We start from the raw sequence: 24,826 nt of genomic DNA, 5'->3' as shown, positions 1-24,826 counted from the left end.
TTTCTTACTATTTTCCTACTAATAACTCTACAGAAATACAAAATGTTATTTTATGCAGTAAAATTATGATAACATTATGTAACCTGATATCTTAAACGTGGTGATAATATAAAGAGAGCACCGGTTGTATATTCTTATCAGCAGTTTATCGAGGGAAATTCGGGAACCACATTTTAATGTCTTATCATAGCTTGTTGCGCAACCTGTATATTATTATCTTTAATCGTGGTTTGAACACATTAGCTGCTCAAAATGTACGGTGCATTTTTTACGTTTCCAACTGCGTTTACGGCGATGTTCTAAATAGTCAATAGTAAATAACAATAATAATTTCCCGGTCAGTTAGCCGTACGCCACACTCGCACGCACCGATAACTCCAAGAACTACCTAAACCACCGGCCAGACCTTGGACGCTACAATGTCAGTCACGCCGTTAAAGAGAAGAGTCTGTTACTATTACGACAGTGAGTATCGTTTAAACCGTTATTAAATCTGTTGTATGCTCTCGACCGTCTCCGTTCAATGCTTCTGACCCTCTAGCGACGGCTAAGACATAACTTGTTTCGGTGTCTGGTCAGCTGCAGTTAAAGAGTGTTTACCGTCTCTGTCGATTGTTTCCGCACAACCGGCGCACTATAAGAAAACCTTAATAGTTATGCCCACTCTGATGGGGTTTTCTTTTTTTTTTTAATTCTATTCAGTACTTCTGGATGACATATTTGTCTAATAAGGACTGTCTCTGATATTGTAATCAAGCAAGCCATGATAAAGTACTGTTGTGATCCAGTTGTGGAGCACGGTTGACAAAGGTCGAATCAAATGAATTATTACGTAGTCAAATTAACTATTATTATGAATTTATTGACGTTAAGTTAGTATTTAACACAATTTAAACACTCAGAGTAATGTTACAATTTAAGACAAATATCTCTAGCATGAATACTAGTCGTCACGCAGAAAAAGTGTGTCTTGTCTCCCTCTCGGTACGCCTTTTGTATACTAGACAACAGTCAGATTACATGGTCTTTTACAAGGTCTTACTTAAGTATTCGCTATGGCTCTTTTAGTACTTTAGAAACTAACTTTTCCTTGTGACACTTATTAAATAGTATTTAATATATTGTACAACGTACACCATGCGCAATACTGCAATAATAAATATAAGAGTGTGGTCCTACACCTTGACTCCAACAGTACTAACCAAAGCAACTTACTACATTTTTATAGTAAGTTAGGAACCTATCTGTTTTAATTTTCATGGTTACCTTAAATATTTCTATTCACACACAGAATAAATGCACATACCGTAGTTTGTGGTGACTTTGATAATTTTTACAACTTTCTTTGCACATTATTACTCATAACTTTTGTATACTTATGAATAAAAATCTCAAAATGGTATCGTTACTTCAAGTTCTATTTTGCCTTTAAATAGGTTAAGTAATATTTTGAAAAACGTAAGTAGTTTTTTTAATATAATTTTTTGAATGTTCCTATCAATCTTAAACCACATGTGGGGTCACTTTGATACCCTCATTTTTTCTATGTTAAATTGATGGTACAGCATATAGACCAGTCAATCTCGACCCACATAAAATTTGGTTGAGTAGTTTAGAAGTTATTGCATAAAATGTACAGTGGGGTGACTTTGATAGGATTTTTAAACGATCAGGTTTTTTTGTAATAATTAATATACAATTATGTTTTTCACTAAAACAAAACAAACTTTATTATATTATAATTTTTAAAAATAAACAATAGGTATAAAACAATTAATTATACCATTACTCAGTCTCTCTTTGACAGTCTTAGTTAGGATTTATTAAATAGTTAATAGGTTAACAATTAATTAATAAAGAACTTTTTAAAACAAAACATAGTATAAAATAATTAATTAATTAAACAATTCAGTCTCTCTTTGACATTCTTAGGTAGGTATTATATAACAATATTATAGGTACTAAGTAGGTTAGGTATTAAGTAAGTTGTAATGTAAATTACAATTTTGATAAATCAACAATAACTAAGTCTCAAACACATCAACTTCATGAGGAAATGTCATTGGAAATGTCTTTTACCACTGCTACATATTGATATTTTGTTTTTTTTCTTTTTCCTGATGTTATAGTTACCAACAAGAATGTCCCAATATTTATATTATTAGTAGAGGGCACTTCATAATTTGGCAAAGCTTCTTTTTGTATTTCTTCCTCTTCATCTGTGTCTTCAAATGGGACAACTTCATCTTCATCGCTAGTTTCCAAACCTAAAAGTGCTGTAGTAACACTTACTCCTGGTGCTACATTTATCTTCTTCCTCTTATTTTTTTTTAGGTTAGGTTAGGTTAGGCACCCAATTTTTTTTTTTACTTACGAGCCACTATTAACCACAAAAAGTGTATATTAAAATATATTTGAATTATAGTCAAAGTCACCCCATCACGATTAACAATCTCGCCCCAAGATACATATTACTAGCATACTCAATAGATATATTTTTTTAAATTGTAACGATAGTTCAGATTTGTTCCATGCAGGTGTATCATTTGGACCATATTAATAAAAAACTTATAATATAATGTTTTACTTACTTTGCGGCGATATTTTGAGAGCAACAGGAATTTGACGACTAACACGCACGTTAGTAAATGTGATAATACAGATCGAAGAATTTAAAAAACATGATTGTACCAACGATAAATATTATCACAATCTAACCACTCATAATAACTGATAGTTTTTATTATTATTATATAAGCAGTGTAGTCATCCTATACGAATAAATCAATAATTCCGATAAAAATCAATCTCACCTCGCATTATCAAAGTCACCCCAAACTACGGTACCAAGATGCACAAGCCATTTTTGAATTTGTCTTATGTGTGTTATTTTGTCTTAATCAAAATCTTCAATTTATTCCATTCTGTAGGTACCTATCTCTAAAAATCTTAGGTGCCTATAATCTGAAGTATAAAATTATTTAAAGTATAAAAGACTTGAATAAACTGTAGTTAATAATTGTTGATGACCTTAATTACTCTACATATATAAAGATTACAAGTAATTACATATAATTTAGTTGATTATACAATTAAATATAGCCTGACTTACATGAAAAAATATACACAAAAATCAGGTATGTAAAATAAAATAAAAATTCTGAAATTTATCTTAGCTAATATACATATGTCCTACCTACACATTTTGTAAAGAACTAAACTTTCTTTGTATATAATAAATTATAATACTTATAAATTATAACAAATTAATATTGCATTAGACTTACCAAATTTGGTAAAATATACATCTCAAAACTTTTTATACTTCTTCTTCTTCATCAGCTTAGCGGTCTATTCAGGACCATTGCTGCCATCAAAATCTCTCTCCATTTGTATCTTTGATAAGCTGTTTCTAATGTTGCGTTTGGGTCTAACATAACTATATCTTTTGCAACTACATCAGTCCATCCGGTTTTGGGTCGTTCTAGGGGTCTTGTTTTATTTATTTTATTGATTAATACATTTTTAATTAACTGTCCATCTGCTCTCCATTCATGTCCAAACCATTCTAACCGTTTTTTTCCGACAAAAGAACAGTATGTTTGGTGGCTTACTATAAAGAAGCTTTACATTTTCGTTACTTCTTCTTTCGTATGTCTGTGTTTCTGGGTTAAAGATTGGTCCATATATGGTTTGTAACACTTTCCTTTCGAATGTGATAAGTCTTCTGCTATCACCTTTAGTCAACGACCAGGTTTCACAGGTGTATGTTATCACAGGTTGAAGGTAGCTATGCCATAGTAGTATCTTTGATTCTCTAGATAACAACTAAGATCTCAGAAATTTGATAATACTGAAATAACATCTATTTCCACTAGTGATCCATTCGTTTATTTTTATATGCATATCATTTTTGTTGTTGATGTTCGCCTAAGTACTGAAAATTTATAATTATCAACTTCTATGAAATCTATATTTGGCGGACTCTCGATACGACCATGTACTTAGTTTTCCCCTCGTTTACATGTAATCTTATTCCTTTACTTGCATTTATGAGCTTATATATTGAGTTGATGACTCCCTCCCTGGTTTCACCCATTACCACAATGTCATCTGCATAAGCTAACATAACTTGCTCATTGCTTATCTCCATCCTTCTGTCGTCGTTTGTATCTCTTGATATTTTTTCAAGAGCTAAGTTGAATAATGTAGGTGACAAAGCGTTTCCCTGTTCTAGGCCAGCTTTAACTTCAAAAGGATCTGATTAACCTTGCAAATAACGCACTCTTCATAATGTTTTTCCAAACTTTTTATACTATTCAAACTTAAATCACCATTATGGTATGATTCAACAAATACCTTTTATATTTATGTACCTATACATTTTTTTACATTCAATAGTTCCCATATGACGTGTTAGTTAACAGGTTAAGCGCCATGTGTACCATTCTTGGTACATGATTGGTTACCGATTCGAGCTAACCCAAAAAGTAGTGAACATGCCTTATTTGCTACAGACCTTAAACATTATGAAAACGTTTGATATTTTTATTTTAGTTTATTTTGTGATTATAAAATGTGATTTTGTATCGGAATTGATGATTTTCCATTGTGTACCAAATATGGTACACGTAGCCCCTGGGAATGTCAGATAATTCGATAATTAATTATAATTAAATAATAATTAATTTTGTTAGTTAGGTAATATCGTTGAATAGTAATTGTAAATAATACTATTTTTGACCACTCGTTAAATGTGGTTTCATTACTGATAATAATTTTGTATTATTAATTGTAAAATATAGCTGTTGGGAAAAAATATTTTTAGACTTATAAACAAATAGTATTGCATTATTATCTTTAACTTGATAGTTATTAGTTGTCGTATAGCCACATTTACAGTACCAGTTTTACTAAACCATAGCTTTTTAATGCAATTTACTATTATACATTTTTACAGGTGACATAGAAAACTGTTATTATGGACAAGGTCATCCTATGAAACCACATAGGATTCGACTGACTCATAATTTGCTTTTAAATTACGGTTTATACCGAAAAATGGAAATATATGTAAGTCAAGTTTGATATCTTTTAGTATTAATGATATTTTTCAATTTAGTAATTTATTAATAAAATCAATTTTTATAATTTAGAGACCTCATAAAGCATCTGCAGAAGAAATGACCAAATTCCATAGTGATGAGTATATACGCTTCTTACGAAATATTCGTCCAAATAATATGAATAAGTATATTAAAGAAATGTATAGATGTAAGTATACTGTCACTTTTACTCAAATGTATCTGTAAATATTGATTAAAAAAATAAACTAAATCCGTTATTTCTTTTTTTTTTATAGTCAATGTAGGTGAAGATTGTCCAGTTTTTGATGGTCTGTATAAATTTAGCCAACTATCTGCGGGCGGTTCAATAGCAGCAGCTGTAAAGTTAAATAAGCAATCTACAGATATTTGTATAAATTGGGGAGGTGGTCTCCATCACGCAAAAAAATCTGAAGCCAGTGGCTTTTGTTATGTTAATGACATCGTACTTGGTATATTAGAATTGCTTAAATACCATCAACGAGTATTGTACATCGATATTGATGTTCATCACGGTGATGGCGTTGAAGAAGCATTTTACACTACTGATAGAGTTATGACAGTTTCATTCCACAAATATGGTGAATATTTCCCTGGTACTGGTGAACTCAGAGTAAGTCAATGAATAGTAAAATAACTAACTTGTTAGTGGTTGCAATGTTAGCATTTGTTTTAACATTTAATGAATTAGTTTTTATGTGGTTTCCGGTAAATAAATTATTTGATAACAATATTGAAATGTTTTCATTATTTTAGGACATTGGTGCTGGAAAAGGAAAATACTATGCAGTTAACATTCCTTTAGGAGATGGAATGGATGATGATAGTTATGAATCAATATTCGTACCAATAATTACTAAAGTAATGGAGACTTTCCAACCTAGTGCAGTTGTATTACAATGTGGAGCAGATTCACTTACAGGAGACAGGCTTGGATGTTTTAATTTAACTGTTAAAGGTATGAAAGTTTTATATATAATAAATTTATGGGGGGACGGAGTGGCCGAGCGGACTAATGCGTCGGCTACGATGCAGCCGACCCGAGTTCGATACCTTGGCCGTGGGCGGCATTTTACTTCGGGCAAGTCACGGTGTCCGGAGAACAAGTGCCACCATCCCCCCACCCGGGGCACGGCAGAAACCTACGGGTGCCCCATTAGAAATTCTGCCAAACACAACACACACGTGTACCAACCTACCCAATTTAAAAAACACCTATAGTGCCCTCCCCCACACCCAATGTCCTATGTTGCCGCAGGTTATCCAATAAAAAAAAAAAAATAAATAAATTTATAAATTTAAAATTTAAAAACTAAATTAATATTTTTAGGTCATGGTAAATGTGTTGAATTTGTAAAACGTTATGGTTTACCTCTTCTTATGGTTGGTGGAGGTGGTTATACTATCCGAAATGTATCTCGATGTTGGACATATGAGACAGCTGTAGCCTTAGGAGTTGAAATTGCTAATAAATTGCCGAATAATGACTATTTAGAATACTTTGGACCCGATTTCAAACTTCATATTAGTCCTTCAAACATGACCAATACAAATACTACAAAATATTTAGAAAAAATTAAAAACCGACTCTTTGAAAACTTACGAATGCTACCTCATGCCCCAGGAGTTCAAGTCCAAGGTAAATTTTATCATACTCACAATTTTAATTAAATAGCATATTTTTTAATACAAACATTTGAGTTTTAAATGAACTATTTACTATTTAATTCTTATTTTTATTATTAGCTATTCCTGAAGACGGTGTACATAATGAGTCTGAAGATGAAGATAATTTTAACCCAGATGAAAGGAATCCTCAGTCCATTACAGACAAACGAATTGTACCTGACAATGAGTATAGCGATAGTGAGGATGAAGGAATGGCTCCCAGAGTAAGGGGTGGTAGCCGAAAAGATAACAGGTATAGTCACTGTTTTATTTTTACTATTAAAATATTCCATGTAGGTATATAATTATGTTTTTGTTTTAGATCTTATAAAACGGTTGCACCTGCTAAAAAACAAGCACGTTTAGACTCTAATACGATGGAAGTAAATGAACCTGAATTTAATATTCTAAAAGGTAATTATTTTTTATAATACTCACAACACAAACAAAAATATGGTATGAAACTGCAGTGGCTAAATGCCAAATTTTAAATTTCCATTGTATACGTCAGTCATATTAAGTTTATATGTAGAACTAATAAGACGTTTTTAATTTAAATTTCATAAAAAAAAATTCTGTGTTGAAGAATGTACACTTAAGTTTTTAGCCAAAAATACATTTCCTCGCATATTATTTACTATTTAATGTTCCAAAACAAGATCTTGTATGAAGGTTGCCAAGTGTTCTTCATAAATGACAGCTACATTTTTCCCTTCAAATAATGCCTGAATAGTTCACTGTAATTTGCATAATTAATGTCCATTATTTGTTTAGAATTTAATATAATGCACATAAACATTGTGAGCTATTTTCTATTATACTTATGTAATGACATTTTGTTTTATTTTTTATGCATATAATTATTAATTTAATAGAATAATGTTACTCACAGTGGCCTAAACAATTATGTTCATCAAAATCAATCACTACAAGATTTTTTAAATTTTAATTGGTTGGATGGGTAGGTTCTGTGAGTTTCTAATATAGTTATGTTCTCTTATGTAGTTTTATGAAATTATGTTGCATTGGTTTATACAACTTTCAAGTATAGGCAGTGTTGTATTTACTATTTAGGGCGAGCTTCCCTAAGTGCATACATTTTAATCATAAAATTATAGGTTATTGAATATATTTTGTTAATTCATATCTTTAATATTTGTTTTAGATGATAAAGAAGACAAATCTGTTAGTTCTGATAATTCTAGTTAAAAGGATGCTGTCAAGTCCTGAATTTATGACTAAATTATATAGTAAAATTGTAAATAATTAAAAAAAAAAAGAAAAGTAAAACAGTGATTTACTGTCATTCATTTGTACACAACTTCGATAATTAGAGTGGTATAATGTAATTTTGTAAATTATCTTATTTAAAGTTACTAATTTATGGTTTATGATTGTTAACTCTAATAATAACGCCCTTAGTAAGTTTTAAAAAAATTAAGTAAGGTACGATATTAAGCTGAGTATACAGCAAAAGATATATTTCACAACAATTGTTTCTACATATTTAAGTATATCAATTTGTTTTAATTTTTGGAATTATATTAGTTTATTCAGCTGAAACATTTTAAACAAATGAAAGTGATGATATTGTTATTTGAATGTTCAACTACAACAAATATTTTTTTATGATTTGTGGTTATTAAATTTAACGATTCTTATTTTCTTTTTCAAACTATTTTCATTATTACAATATTAAGTAACTTCAGTAAGTATAGAATGTGTATAGTACAGACTAACATATCTTAATTTTCAATCAGAGAAATTGTACATGTTTTTAGTTCTAGCAACTTTTTTTTTTACATTTATAAGGCCATCAAAAGTACCAGGTCAGCTATTTGATAAAATAGTTGTAATCAATTATTTTTTTTCCACCAAATTTACTATAGTCTTACGTCTAATTAGTTTTATTAATTGGTAAGATACTAAGATCTGATATAAGGTAATAATTTTCAATCCTAATTAGGTATGTATTTTATTTTGTACTATTAAATAACTGTATACACCTATATATATTTTTTTTTTGTATAAAACAAAATAAATAACATTTATTACATTATTTTATAACTATTCTGTGTTATTTAATGCATTTAAATCTAAGGGCCGGTATCATTTTTAAAATCGGCATTAAATTAAATTTCTAATTATTGAACGTGTAAAACTAAACCTTTATCAAATGTTAGCTACATTATTATTCCATTTGTCCAGTTCTATCTCTTCTTTACACTGGTTATTATGTTTTATTTTATTTTTTCCTGAGTTATGTTGATGTTATATTTTTACTACATATTCTTAATTTGTTCCTGCAAACAAAAGTGGAATGGCTTGTTCTACATATGGAGTAGAAAAGTAATTAAATTTAATTATTAGTATACTTTTAATAATTTCTGAAAATTTGTCCACAAGAACTATTAAGTGATTTACTATAGCAGTAATCTTAAATGATTCAAATATGATGCGCTTAAGCTACACATAATAATATCATGTTATTTCAATCATGTTGAAAGGTGAGAGACCACAAACCACGGTGCTCCACATTGGTTTACCTATGACATATGTATTTACCTCTATAATAATATAGGCTCCCTAGTGTATACATACAGCTATTAATTTTGCTGTTTCAGATAAAAGATTTAAATTTCAATAGTTTAATACTTAGTATTGTCGTCGGACTAGGATATTATGTGCCATTAAGATATTAAGTATAATACATGATAATATATACCTATTCAGTCTTTAGTATAGTTATCTTTATTGGCTATTGGCACCATCTGTCGTTATGCTAGAAAAATACATTTGTAATACTAGTAGGTTTATCAGAATATGTACACAACGTATTACAAAAACACTCCATACTTACAGCTGAAAATGAAAATTTTCTCATAGATAATGACAGTCAAAATAATATATTATTTTCTTGTGACAAAAATATAAGTGTGTTAATAAAATTGAAAACAATTTACATCAATATCATATTAATTTAGAGCTAATTTAAATACATCAATATCTGTTTGATGCATAGTAAATCCTTTTTCTAAAACTAAAATCAAATTGAAAACATAAAAAATAGGAAAAATTAGTTTTCCATTTGACTTTAATAATGTTAGGGTTGCTTCTGGTATATTGGATGATTCAGTAGAACATTTTAAAGTTTCTAAACAAATATTGCAACTTGTAGATTTGAATATTTTTCTACACATATATCCACACACATAATAAATAACACAACTTATCGTAGATGCCTGGAAATAATTGTGGTCTTCAAATACAGATTCTGGTTCCCAGTTACCTTCTTGTATTAATGAATCCTGTTTTAGTTTGAAATTCGAAACTATACTAGTTTTACTACCTTTTTGTAGTAATAGCTATATCATTATTGTTACACTTTGAAAATTTTAACAAAAAATAGAGAATGAAATATTTAAAATAAAAATACGAAAAAATTAATTTTAATTTACTTTTAAGCTATTAAATGAGATGTATGAATAGCTTATTTTATTTATTTGTAACTTAATGAGATATTATTTACTAGTATCACTAAATATTTGTTAAACATCTGTAATAGATATTTTAGGAGAAGATAATTACAAGATTTTACAGTTGCTAGTTTTAAGAGGTTTTAAAACAAAGTACAGAGACAACATCTTATATACTTAGAGAAATGTGGGAGTTGAAGGGTAATCATTTGGCCCAGTTTCTTGACGTATTGTGCCAAAAAAACACCTGAAAAAATGTTATTAGTATCCAGGACTAAATTATACAGTTTATAGTTCTTCTATTTTTAATGATACAATGAATAATACATTTATTACTCTTCAACAACTGTTAAAAGTAATAATATAATATTAATTTCACCTCAATCCGTTCCTGGCTAAATGTATTACTGAGGACATAACAGTACCCAAATTCATTCAGTAAATATTTAGACAAATCTATAGTTGATTGCAACGTAACTGTTAGGCCTTCAGCAGTTGGCCGAGTAAGAAATTCATCATCAGATATTTTACCATATTTATTATTTTGCTCCCAAATATTTAGCCAATTGATTGTGCTTTCCAAAACCTTTTTTAATAAAGTTTATAATTAATTGTGAACTAAAAAGTTTTAAAATTAAAACTAAAATTTCATATTATTTTTTATAAAATATGTTTAACTCAAAATCTATTTAACTTAATTCCTTCATTTTTGTGTTTTTTTTTTAATGCATCAAATGTGTCATTAAATCTTTTAACAAAGTCTTGAGTTTCTTCACTTTCTTAAAGGATTATACATTTTTGGTTTCTATAAAATTCTAAAGCAATAACCATTGAATTAATCAGAACCTAAATCATATTAATATCAATTGAACACAAATTACAAATTTTAACAAAATATGTTTAATATTTCCATTAGTGTCATTAATTGTATCGATCTTATACATTACCACAAAATGAAACCAACTTATATATTTTTTAGTATCAGATACCTATTATTTTTTCAAACAATAAATAAAAACAGATTTTAATTACATAGTTGTTAAAAATTATAGTTATTTTTATAATCATACATTCATACCTATAAAAACTTATTGTTATGTAGGTGATTCCTTATTGTTTTAATTAAGAGGACGTGATACCCGCCGCATGTGTTATCCCCGTCTTACTAGTGCATAACATAGCAAATTTTACGATCAGCAAAACACGTTTAGTTCCGTTAATTTAAAAATTTGATTGAATTGACCCCTTATGAAATCTAAAGGTAAGATTATTATCGAGACAACCTTATGAAAACTGGTGACAATCACTTCCACAGTTAGCCGCCGGAAACGCCACACCCCATCGCTTCCATCACCGATAGCACTGCCAAATGCGTCTGCCGATCATCATTATCGGCTGCGTATCGATGGTACCTACTCGCCGCGGCCGCGGCACTTGTACCTACTCGCCAGTCTCCGGTGACGAACGGTTCGACACTTCGACCGGACAGTGCGCTATTATTACAACTCTATCCGTCAATTATCTACGACCACCTCAACTATAATATAATACATAATATACCACTTCCGTGCGCTACAGCTCCGACTTTGCTCCGCCCGGTAAGACTTGTTGTATCAATTTATTTTTATACTCTCGCGCACCACCGCGGTGTTATTATTTTTCGTTTTTGTAATACATTATTATAATTAAACTTCAAACTGCGGTTCCACGGCGCCGATTTTTTCCGGCCCGATCCTTTTGGAACACACAATATCGTATAGTGGTTTTCAAATATATTCAAATTATTTCTTTTCGGCGCCGTTCAGTAAAATTTTGCTGGAAAACAGCGTGAAAAAGGCTGTTCAAATCGCAATATTATGTGGGCAAGCTCAACATAACGTTGTGTTAAAATCATTGGGCACACCTACGTTCCCACGAAGTTGGGAGAGAGTGCGTCCGTACCGTTGGCTGGGGTATGCACGTGCCCTTTGCCACCCAGGTCGGGTCGCAAGCTATCCTCATTGCTTCCCGTTTTTGGTCACGGGTAACCTCCGGTGCATATAGCTCCACCGGTAGGCTGGGTGGGCGCTAAGGAGTCAGTACTTATATAGTAGTATAGTACACTGTACACATCATTACCATCGGGTCGTACAGTTTTTTAAATTCAGTAGTGGACTGGCCCGTTGTGTCACTATTCATTAGCACATTCGTACCAATTATTATCCTATAAGAATTTTTTTTGTTGGATGGGGGCACAGTAACTCTAAGGTTAATAGGTATAAAGGTTGTAGTACGAAAAAAATTAAATTTTAGCATCTGCATTATATTCTATATATTATATATATAAAAACATTATACATATATAATGTAGTAATAGTATGTATACTATCTTAGTTTATATAATTATATAATATATAAGTAGTTATATTCAGTGATAATGTTTTTAGTGAGTATATCCTTAAATATGCTTGATAGGTAAATGTGGGGGGCTACGACCCTAACACCCACCCCCCTTCTATAAATACTATGTAATTATTATTTTCATATATATAATAACATACACTATATTTATACCCTGCCAACATTTAGTATCTATAATCTCCCAAAAATGCTATGTAAAAAAAGCCCCAAAATAAAAATACGCCAAAAATGCCCCGGAAAAAATACATTTGATTAGGTAAAAAGTAAAAATTTCCCAGTAGTTTTTAAAAGTGCCGTGAAAAACTAAAGAAAAGTTAAGGAAAAACAGGAATTTTTACGCAAAATCTGCAGTTTTCGAGAAAATCGATAATGGTTTTTGGTATAACTCTAAAACAAATGAACGTATATACATGAAATGTTTACAGGTTGTTTATATTTGCTTTTTCTATAGACTATAAAATTTTGAAAAAAATTTGACTATTTTTGTGCTGTTTACGGACATTGTGAGTTTTCAATTTTTTTAGTTTTTTTTCTTTAAATATCAATAAAATTTTATTTGTTATGTAAAAAAGCGTGGAAATTTAATGCAAGGCTCCTGATATATTGTTACAATAGCAGTTGAAAATTATTAAAAACTACGTTGGCACAATTTTTTTTTTATATGCATTTAAAGTTCAATTTTGACAACATTTATCAAACTTAAAATTTATCAATTATTTTGTAGATAAAAAATTAAAAAATGTTCAATTTTTATATCTTAAGGATGGAAAATTTAAAACAAGGATCTACGTAAATAGGTTATATATAAATTACTTTATTCACAATAATATAATCAAATATACTTGGTAATAACATAGGCTTACTTACCGTTTTCACCCAGAATCGTTTTTCTTATACAATGATATTACCTATATCATTGAATTCAAATTTAACACCATCCATCACGGTGACCCACTTGTAACCTAATGTACAGGAGAGCGACATCCACTTTTCTACTTTTTTAATTGTTTCTGAATTTAGTATAAGTGAATAGTGACTACATGTCAGTAGATTTCACATTATAGAATAACTCTAGTATACAATTGATTGCGATTTTCGAATAACAAAATAATGTCACATTGTCTCATACCATATGTGACTATATTTTCGTCATAAAGCTGTTTAAAACTTCATATGTTGATTATTAATGTAGGTAGGTATGTGATTGTGTCTATTTGTTGCTAATAATGAATTGCCCATCATATTTACCATTATAATATTACATAATATACAGCTATACCGGACACTGTTTACCAAGACCAAGTATACCTACCAACTGAAACGACACCCACCCAGGGCCGTATTTACACTTTTTACGCACTGGGTCAACCATATTTGTACGCCCCCCCAACCTGAAATAAAAAATTAATCCCTTTTAGATTCTGAATGGAATGATGAATGTATTGATTTTACAATGATGTGTTTTTTATTTTTTAATATTTTAATTTTTGTGTTTGTGTACACGATAAGTAGTCGAAACAATGATTTGATTTTCAACTTGAGTATCTTTGTCGATGGTAAAGTGAGGATTGTTGGTGCTTGGGTAGGTCAAAATTTAAAATTCCTAATTATTTTCAAAAGCGCTGGGAAAATCAACATAAAAATTAAGGAAAAACTGGAATTTTTGCTCAAAATCTGTTTTCTACTAAATCGATTTAGGTTTTTGGTGTAACTCTACAACAAATTAACGTAATCGTATATAATTGAAATTTTCACCGGTCTTTTATATTCGCATTTTCTATACACGATAACATAAGTATTTTGATTTGTTTAAAACTGTTAAGGAACAATTTTCTTTTTCCTATTTCATTTGTCTTTTTTTCTATTAATTTCTAGGCTCCTACTATATTGTTACAATGACATTTGAAAAATATTAAAAATCCTTAGTCACAGTTTTTATTTATAAGCATTAAAAATTCAAATCTTGACAAAATACAGAAAAATCACGAAAACTAGCAAATTATTTTGAGTTCAGAATTCATAAAATATCTAAGATTTTAAAATGTTTTACAAGACTTCTCATAAGTTTTTCAACCTTATCAAAAAAAAAAAATGTCTTCAAGCAAATCTAAAAATTTGAAAATTTAAAACAAGGTTCCACGTAAATAGGAAAATATATAAATTATTTTATTCACAATAATATTATCCAATATACATAGTAATATACTAATATCATAAGATGACTGACGGTTTTCGCTCAGAACCGTTATACTTATATAATGATTTTATTATATCATTGAATTCAAATTTAACACCATCCATTAGAGTGACCCACTTGTCACCTAATGTACAGCAGAGCGACATCCACTAACCCACCTTTTTATGTTTTATTTTAATGGCAAACAGCATTTATAAAATCACATATTAAATTTAATTGTATAAATTTGTTCCACTATTCATCAATTTTAATTTAGTACCCTTTTTAATAGCCGTATGCATTATCAATTTGTGTGTCACATAAAACATAGTAAGACACAAAATATGGACTATGCATATGGACATAAGTCTTTTTTATAATATATTACATCATATTTTTGAAAATGTTATAGTAGAATACTACACATGCAGTATAGATTAAAATCTGATCAATTTATTAATATTTTGTATTATTATTTTTAGTGTTGTTGGTTTAAATTTTACAAGGGGGTTTTGTCACCTAATGAACAGCAGAATGACATTCACTATCTTACTTTTTTAATCGTTTTGTTGTAGTTCTTTATTTATAAACATTTTGTGAACAACACGATATATCACGATGATACATTATTTTAATTATTGTCAAAATATATGAGAACAGACAAATGTAAACTATAAAAAAATCACAAAAATTAATAGTTATCATTGATTGACAAAATGAGTAAATGACGCCAAATGGCCGAATCATAGTCATGCAATGCAAAAAGTTTAAGTATATGTAAGGTTAGGCTAAACAAATTTAACTCAAACAAATTCTAACCAAAAAAAAAAAATGTTACTGGTATAATATACACCGGCGCCTGGCCGCCTCCCTAAATATGTCAAAAATTGGCCGCCCGCTGCAAATGTCCTTGTTGCCCTCCTAAAATACGGCTTTTCTTAAATTTGATTAAATATTGAAAATAATATATAATGATCAGGGAATTAACTCGTACCAGAGGTGGTTTGAAATTTTTCAGTTGGTGGTTCAATAATAGTTAATACCACCCATCCACCTACCAAAAACTCATATTAGGTTCAAGAACTTACCTAATTGTTATAACTTTTTGACAATTATTTTTTATTTTAAAACATGATTAATAATTGTGATGATACCTACGATAAATTAAGTATCCAATTATAAAATATTACCAAGTGAACGAGTCGGCATTAAGAACCTAGATATAAAACAAACTTATAGTTTTATCTAGCGAACTGTATATCGTAGTAACTAGGGTCAATTTTTTGCTAGAATTTTATCAGCAACACAGTCCACTAACAGTTAGGACGAATAGGACCTAACTTATATACCGGATGCCTACTAACAATACACAAATAAATTCATATAAGATTAGGTAGTGAATTAAAAAATTTCAATTAAAATTAAAAATAATTATATACCATGACACATTTTTAGTTCAACTTTTACTCAAATACAAAATGTACATATAAAATAATTTAAAATCGATTCTAATTTTCTATTAGTTGCTGAAATGTATCAATAATTGTTTTTGTGTCAAGACTAATAGTTACATATCTCTTTCAATATTTTATATTAATAAATTTGAAAATGGTTTTTGTCTCATTGTTATTCTCTGACAAGCTTTAAACGCTGCATTTAAGATAATGAACGCTTGGAGGTTTAGCAACTAACAGGTGTTAGTTAAAGCTAATATAGCAATTTATGTAAATTTGGGTACACATCTTCAGTACCTAACTATATTACTTGTTTAATATTATCAATATCAACATATTCTTTAATTTTAAACAGGTAATTTTTGGCAATAAGCTTTTTTTCTTATCACCAAGAAGCCTAGTTCATAATAAATAAATAAAATAATTTTTTTTTTTAATGTGAACAAATATAAGGTTTTCTTTAATTTCAAAAAAAAATCCTAATTCTATAACAAATAAAAATTCGTAATAGAAAAAAAAACGATTTTTTCAAATTAAAAAAAACTCAAATTCGTCTACAATAGACTTATACACAAAAGCAAATTGATCGAGCTTTGACTCATCAGTTTCTAAATTCAGTATAAGTGAGTAGTGACTACATGTCAGTAAATTTCAAATTAGAGAGTAGTTCAGTGATAACGATATTATTATGATACAATTCTAGTATACAATTGATTGCGATTTTCAAAAAACAAAATAATGTCACATTCTATATATGACTATATTTTCGTCATAAAGCTGTTTAAACCCTCATATTTTGTTGGTTAATGTAAGTAAATATGTGATTGTATCTATTTGTTGCTAATAATTAATTTCCCATCAAATTAACCATACATATACGGCTATACCGGATACTGACCGCCCCCTAAATGTATCAAAAATTGGCCGTTAGTTGCAAATGTCCCGTTGCCCCCCTTAAAAATGGCCCTGCACCCGACCACAACTTTTTGGTGGTTCAGTGAACTTAACGACCAGGGAATCAACTCAACGGTATCTGTGCAGTTAAACAGGTACCGGGAATCAACTCATACGCAGTCATCCACGTATAAAATAAACCCCATAGTGACCACGTTGATAAGAAAATACACAATACTAATTAGTAGGTACCTTACTTAGTTAAGATAAATGCCTAATATAATAATCACGATTGTCCTTTATTAACCAAATTGGTAATTGCCGTTTCACAGGGCTGACTCTTTTATCCAGTCAGTGGGAAAAATCAGTTTCACCAAAAAACGTGTTGAATACAACGGCAAAATCAAAAAGAAAATAATTATTATAATATCCATATTATATATTTTATACCTAAATTTTAGATTCTGAGCGGATCGATAAGCTAGTGGTTTTACAATGGTGTTTATTTTTCTTTTCCTTTTTTATATCTTGTATTTTTACCAGATGGATTGCTTTGATTTTAACATATGGCACCTTATCTTTTAGCAAGTTGGATCAAGATGGTACTTTACACAGGTCATTTTTCGATTTTCTCAATAGTTATATTATAATGCCACGGAAAGAACTACTTACAAATCACGAAAAACCACTTAAAATGGGATTTTAATTTCTAACGATTTGCTTATCACTGTAGCAACGAATAAAAAATTATAATATTATAATATTAATTCTACTTAAATGCTATAATAAATAATAAAAATTTAAATATCCAGACTGATAAACCGTCTCCACTTAGAATTGTTTTTCTTATACAATGATATTTTATTATATCATTGAATTCAAGTTTAATACTATCCATTATACATTTCCCATTTGGAACCTAGCCTAACCTAACCTACAGCAGAGTGACATCCACTTACCCGCTTTTCTTTTTATTTATACGATATTTATATTTATTTTAATTCAATAATTTATTACTTTATTTTTACATTGTTGGCCTACTAATAATAACAAAAAATATTTTTAAATAATATTTTTTTTTTACAATTTATACATTTTATAGCATATTCTGTAAGTCATAACAAATTTAATTTTTGATTAATTAACAAAAATAGTTAAAATAAATTATAATTATTATTATTTTTTTTTTACTTGACCCTCCTCGTGATAAAATCCTAGCTACCTACGTCCCTGTTGGAAATTACGTTGACTTTAATTAATATAATAAATATATAGTATTATTAACAATATTTTTTGATTTGTTCTTTAATTTATATTTTTTGAAGTGGATGGTATTTGTTTTTTCTATTTTTTCCGCTGTATCATATTTCTATGATTACCATTCATGAAACTGAAATTCCAAGTGAATCGGACGGGTAGTTTTAAAGGTTACGAGTACGGAAAAAAGCGACGTTCATTTTATTAATATAGATAGATAGATATACATAGATATATATTATGACGTGTGTTGAAAATTCATCCGTTGGAGCGTGCCACTGGTTACAAACTTGTTTCGTTAATTACCGAGAGGCTGGGAGGTATATTTTGTCATTCTCGTACAGATACTGACCTTCCCCAGATCCGTCCATATGTATGTTGAATTTCAAGTGAATTGGAAGGGTAGTTTTCAAGATTACGAGTGCAGAATAAAGTGACATTCATTATCTATATAGATTAATTAATTAATAATAAATTCCTAAATACATTCATTTATTAGTATAATTATAGATTAATTGTAAATGTTCGATTATACCGACCAACCTATCTTAGGTGGGTATTATATTATTTGTATACTTATGTCTACTATTGTTTAGTCTCCTATCATATATTCTTTTTTTCATTTTATATGATGGTTAACAAAATATTGAATAATATTATATAGTTACCTATTATATTATTATACAAATATTTTATAATATGATTTTATTATAATATATAATAATATTAAACTTATTTAAAGCACGACAATGTGTCATGTTGAAAACTGTGTTACATATACAATGTGCTCCGTGGGAAAAGGACCAGCTGACATCATATGAAAGTATACAAAAAATTATGAAAAAATACCCTTTATTTTTTAAGTTGTGGACAATTAACTTTTTTTCTATCAAAACCAAACCTATCCCGCATTTGTTTATATATCTTAAAAACTTTTTAACATTTTGACGTAATTTATTTATTTTTTATTTAAAATTAATTTAATTGTCCTATCAACCAATAAACGTCAATAAACCAGAGATGTGCAAACTATTTTTAATAAATTGAAAAAAGAAAACACTTTTTATCAAAAATTAGTATTTTTAAAAGTACAACTACAAATAATATAGTATTTACTACGGGTTAATTTTTAAATGTTTACTTTTTTATTAAAAACAATTTGGACATTTCTGGTTAGATATGACGTCGGCCAAGAACTTCCCCCCCCCCCCGGAACACATTTTATAAATATTGAAAAATAATATCAATAACAATTCGATAGTTTATTCAATAATTAGAAATGTTTAATATTTAGAGCATAATCATTGAATGTTTAGTGTTTGTTGGTAAGAGACTTTTATTTCTATTTCCTTGGCTTTTTTTGGGATTATTTTACTAGATTTATATGGTCACTATACCCATCGACATCAAATATTTAATTACAGTGTTGTGCTGTGCTACAAAATACTATTAATACCTGTCGCAAAAGCAACCGTTTTGTTTAAGGAAACTGTCAAAAAGATAAGGTTTGTTTAGCATTTGTATTTATTAGTTAAAAATTATTTATCAAATTGATTTATAGAATATAATATGTATTCCTATACGCGTATATCAGCATATCATGCGTTAACCTTACGCAGTATACGCACTCACAGTACAAAAGAAAAGTGGGTATACATTATACTCCGTATACCCGGGTTAGGTACGCTCCACTACACTACTATATATTATATATTATTATGTCTATATCGGCAGTAACAGGGCAGTAGACGGCGGCGTCGATAATAAATAATGAGGATTGAGGTTATTTTGAACGGTGAAACGTGTCTCATACATAGATAATATAAGATATCATATAATATCATATATCTTATATTAGGTTAGGTAGGGTAAGTATAGTAAACACAACTCATATTAACGATCTCCCTGCGACCATATAATATGCGAGACGTTGCGTATATGATATAATACCATATTTGGAATGACCCGTATCGCCAGCTCGTACGCTGTATCGCGACCTTCGAATCTATTTTGAGAATTCTATAACTGTACAATACTAGGTACAACAAAACACAAATACTGAAACATACATCATATAATTTAAAATATAAAATAAAATTTACATTTTTAAATATTTTATAAAACAAAATAATAATTATTTATTTGACCCGTGTTATAATTTCTAAGTGGGGAGACGTTGTCTCTTTGTCTCCTATGACGCTTCGCCACTGTATATCGGTATTGTGAACGTCATCTTATAAGTTATAATACGGTTATAGAGATTTGTGGATACTGATTGGAATGCATGAATAGCTTCAAATAAACAAAGTATTTCATCTACTTCTGGAATATTTTTCGTTACGTCAACTAGAACTAGGTTTAACCTGTGAGCATGACAGTGAATATAATATGGACACGGATTCTGTGCTAATTCCCTTATTTTTGTCTGAACACTAGAAAAAGCTCCAGACATTACAGATGTACGATCATAAGCCTGGCTTACACAATTTGAAATATCCAGACCAGCATTATTTAAAAAAAATATTAAGCCATCTTATATCTTACATCATAGCATGTGAATAGTCCTATATGCATTAAATTTCTTTTTCTGGTTAAAATTTCTATTATCATTGTTAATATTATTTAATTTAGATTTTAAAAATTAATTTTCTTTCCTAAGAGTGTCAATATCTACAGAACTTATATTTTGAAAATCTGTGTGCATCAACTTTGAATTTTCTATTTTCTTTAAATTAATTTCCAAGTTGTCTAAAGTGTCATTATTCATAATAGTTACGGTGTTATAATATTCTGGTGTAAGTGCCTCTAATATTATATCAATTTTCTCGGTCTCAGGAATGGTGCAATTTGTTTGACTGATTAAGTATAAAATATCTGCTAAGAACTCCGATATTGTTTCTGTCGATTTTAATTTTTTATTTCGTAATTTGTTTCTTAACATACGATTCCTAGCCGGCGATGCAAATTTTTCCTTAAATATTTGTTCTATTTCATCAAAAGTCGGATATAAGTTATTAATTGTTAATGTCTTGTATAATTTATAAGCGGAATTTTTTTAATATAATGGCAAGTAAGTTAGTTTTATTTGCGGAGACCACTCATTAGCAGTAGCTACCACGTTAAAGTACTCGAAAAATTCTAAAACGCATTCATCGCCCGAACCGTTGAAAATATTAGGTACAAATTGTTGAGGTCTTGCCATTTTATTTTTCGTATTTAATTTAACTATATTATCAATTTTTGAACTAGCGTTCAATTTATTATTTTGATTTACCTCTACAGATTCAAATTTTAAATTATTCGGTTTCTGGTATTAAAGAGAATCTATTTAATACTTTGGAGGGTCAAAAATCAAAAATTCCCAGAACTTAGGAAATCATCAATAAAAATAAACTAACAATTAAGGAAAAACTGAGATTTTTAGGCAAAACCAGTTTTTGAAAAAATCGATTTTGAGTTTTGGTGTAACTCTAAAAAATAAACTTAGATACATTAAAATGTTCAAAATATTTTGGAATTTTTTTAAACTATTTAATATTTATTAACATAAGAACATTTTGTCGTAATATAAAAACAAATATATGGTAGGTTGTTATGGTACTTACAATCTATAGGTAAAGTACCTACAAAGTCATATTATATCATCGTTAATAATGACGTATCAAAAGTAGTCTATCCTTTGGTTATATTGATATTTATACATTATAATAGGCATGTAAGTATGTATATATTTAATTCATTATTTACATAATTTTATACTTTATAGTTAATAGTATAATAATATAAACAATTTGATAGGTACTTTTCTTCGGTATTACAGTATACAATTGAAAATAAGTATTTAAAAATTTTCTTTTTATCATTTGTTTTTATGATGCTCCCTAAATTGATGGACGCCCTTGAGCACTTGTCCCCTTTGTTCCCACTCCCACTTAGGACGACTATGGTTATATTGTAAATAAAAAAATTAGTATTAAAGTGTACACTTTTATACTAATATTAAATATTATGTTTACAATTTTCACATAATATGTTATATTATACTAAGACCCACAGGAATAAAATTTTTTTTTTTAAGCGAACAAAAAAAAAGAGGGTAAGTGGAAGTCACTCTGCTGTACAGTAGGCTACAAGTGGGTGACTGTATATCTGAATTCAATTATTTGTGCAAAAAACGGTTCTGAGCAGAGACGGTTTGGCAGCCTAGGATATTTTATATTATACTTATATTGTTATTATTAATATATATACTTTTTTAACTACAAAATCATTTTAAAAGCTAGTGGTTTTACAATGGTATTCATTTATTTATTTTTTTTATCCTGGATACAAAATTTCTACCAAAATGAGTGCTTTGATTTTAACATATAGTAATTTATATTTTAGCAAATTGGATCAAGATGGTACTTTAAAGAGGTAATTTTTCAATTTATTCAATAGTAATTTAATAACACTTCTTTTAACATTTTTCAACTGCCATTGTTAGAATAATTAGGACTCAACGAATGAAATTAATAATTTAGAAAAATTAATGACTTGAAAACAGCTGTTATAACTAATAAGTTGTTTTCTGTAGGTTGGTAAAAAAAGAATATGGGGGGGGGGATATAACCCCCCACTCACGAGCACGCAACTGCCCATGGTGGTTACTGTAATCATATTTGTTATCAGATATAAGTTATAAGTTTATAACTATAGTATGGTGTGGTGGGGATTGTCCAGCACACTGATAAGATATGACATTTGACATACGTGCCGAGCGCATGCAGTCGTAAAATGTTTGTCACAATAAACTGATATTAGTGTATTTGGCGCATTCTTATTATTATGGAACATACAACAACATAGTTGCACACATCAATAAAATTTTATTTAGTATTTTGTGTCGTGGATTCCCAAAACGAACACATCCAACTGTCAGAACACTGAATTTCCAAACTTGTTATGTGTTCTGTGAAATTTAAATATGTTCAGATGCTCCATGCTATTATAATTGGGTACATGTTCCGCAATATATAACCTACAAATTAAAAGTTTGTTAAAAATCTGTCAGTGCGCTATTTGTTTTCTCTCTGACCTATGAGCAACATAACAAATTTGTGTAGTACAGATCCAATTATAAACATTTAGTAAAAGTATTTTCTAGAAAACCTTTCAGGAATATTTATTTATATTTTATTTTTAAAGCAAGTTATGGGTATTTTAAGTGCCTAATAAAATGTATTTAACATAGTTATTTATTATTTATTATGACTTAACTGGCTAAGCCCTTCGAACACAAATATAATTCTACACACACAATTAGATATAAGTACTATAATATAACATAATTAAATATATTCAATTTTTTAGTTTTTCTTTTCTATAAATATCATTTGAATTTTATTTTTTGGCTAAAGAAGCGTGAACATTTAATACAAAGCTCACTATATTGTGACAACAGCAGATAAAAAATATTAAAAATATATAGGAAGTTCTTTCATAAGAACCTTGTCCTGACACAATTACGAACATAAAAAAAAGAATCAGCCAAATCGGTCAAGCCGTTTCGAAACCAACCCGTCAGAAAAAATCTGGACTTGCTTTCATAGTATAGATAGTAATATTATAATTGTTAACTACTTAAGACGATGCTACACCCGCATGTGTTGTCTCCGTCTAAAAAATTTACGACGTAAGAAAACAATGTAAGAAATACAATTCGCACCACATAAAAAGGAGAACTTTGGCTGTCTAACCTTTTTTTTATATTACTTATATAAAAAAGGTCTTATGGTTTCAAAAACCATTTTTGTTGTGCTTTCAAACTTGAAAAACTTTTTTCATATAAATGATATTAAAAAAATAAAAACAATGTTGGACAGCCAAAACTCCCCTTTTTGTGTGGTAAAAATCTCGTTTCTTAGTTATGAGTCATAACTTATGACTGTAGCCTACTCAGTTCTTTCCCGCGCTAAACAGATTTTTGCTATGTTGTACATTTGGAAGACGGAGACAACGCATGAGGGTATAGTGTCCACTTAAGATTGTTTTTACGTATACGTAATCACTAGGTATCCATACAAATTTATATTTATGTATTATTTGTTTATGCAAATAAATATATTAAATATTGGATAAAAACTCAATTTTTTTTCAGGAAAACCTTATTTTTATACAAAAGGCTATTTAAAATGATGTGCCTAAAAAGATGGTCAGGTTTAATCCGGCCACGGTGTCTCCATTTCAAACATTAGAGAAAAAAATATTAAAATTCCGTATTATCTAACATTACCATTATATTTTTATTGCCTAAAATATGTTATCGTTTATTCAGTAGTCAAAGCGAAATCAAAATAAATACAATTTTCAGTACGGTATAACATGTACCACGAGCGCTGTACAAGCATCACGTAT

The 24,826-nt window shown here is 29.1% G+C and overlaps 1 protein-coding gene across 1 annotated transcript; it reads left to right on the top strand.

Moving 5' to 3' along the window:
- The first annotated feature begins 249 nt into the window (after positions 1-249).
- LOC132936431 (histone deacetylase HDAC1-like) lies at positions 250-8,774 on the top strand. The gene is made up of 9 exons (XM_061003158.1): positions 250-465; positions 4,961-5,073; positions 5,157-5,274; positions 5,363-5,718; positions 5,862-6,063; positions 6,436-6,744; positions 6,852-7,026; positions 7,096-7,187; positions 7,939-8,774. Exons 1-9 carry the CDS (start codon positions 420-422, stop codon positions 7,980-7,982), a joined length of 1,455 nt encoding a protein of 484 aa, XP_060859141.1. The 5' UTR covers positions 250-419; the 3' UTR covers positions 7,983-8,774.
- The last annotated feature ends 16,052 nt before the right edge of the window (positions 8,775-24,826 follow it).

Source organism: Metopolophium dirhodum, chromosome 1 (genome assembly GCF_019925205.1).
Source record: "Metopolophium dirhodum isolate CAU chromosome 1, ASM1992520v1, whole genome shotgun sequence".
NCBI lineage: Eukaryota > Metazoa > Arthropoda > Insecta > Hemiptera > Aphididae > Metopolophium > Metopolophium dirhodum.
This window is presented reverse-complemented; position numbering and strand designations above follow the sequence as displayed.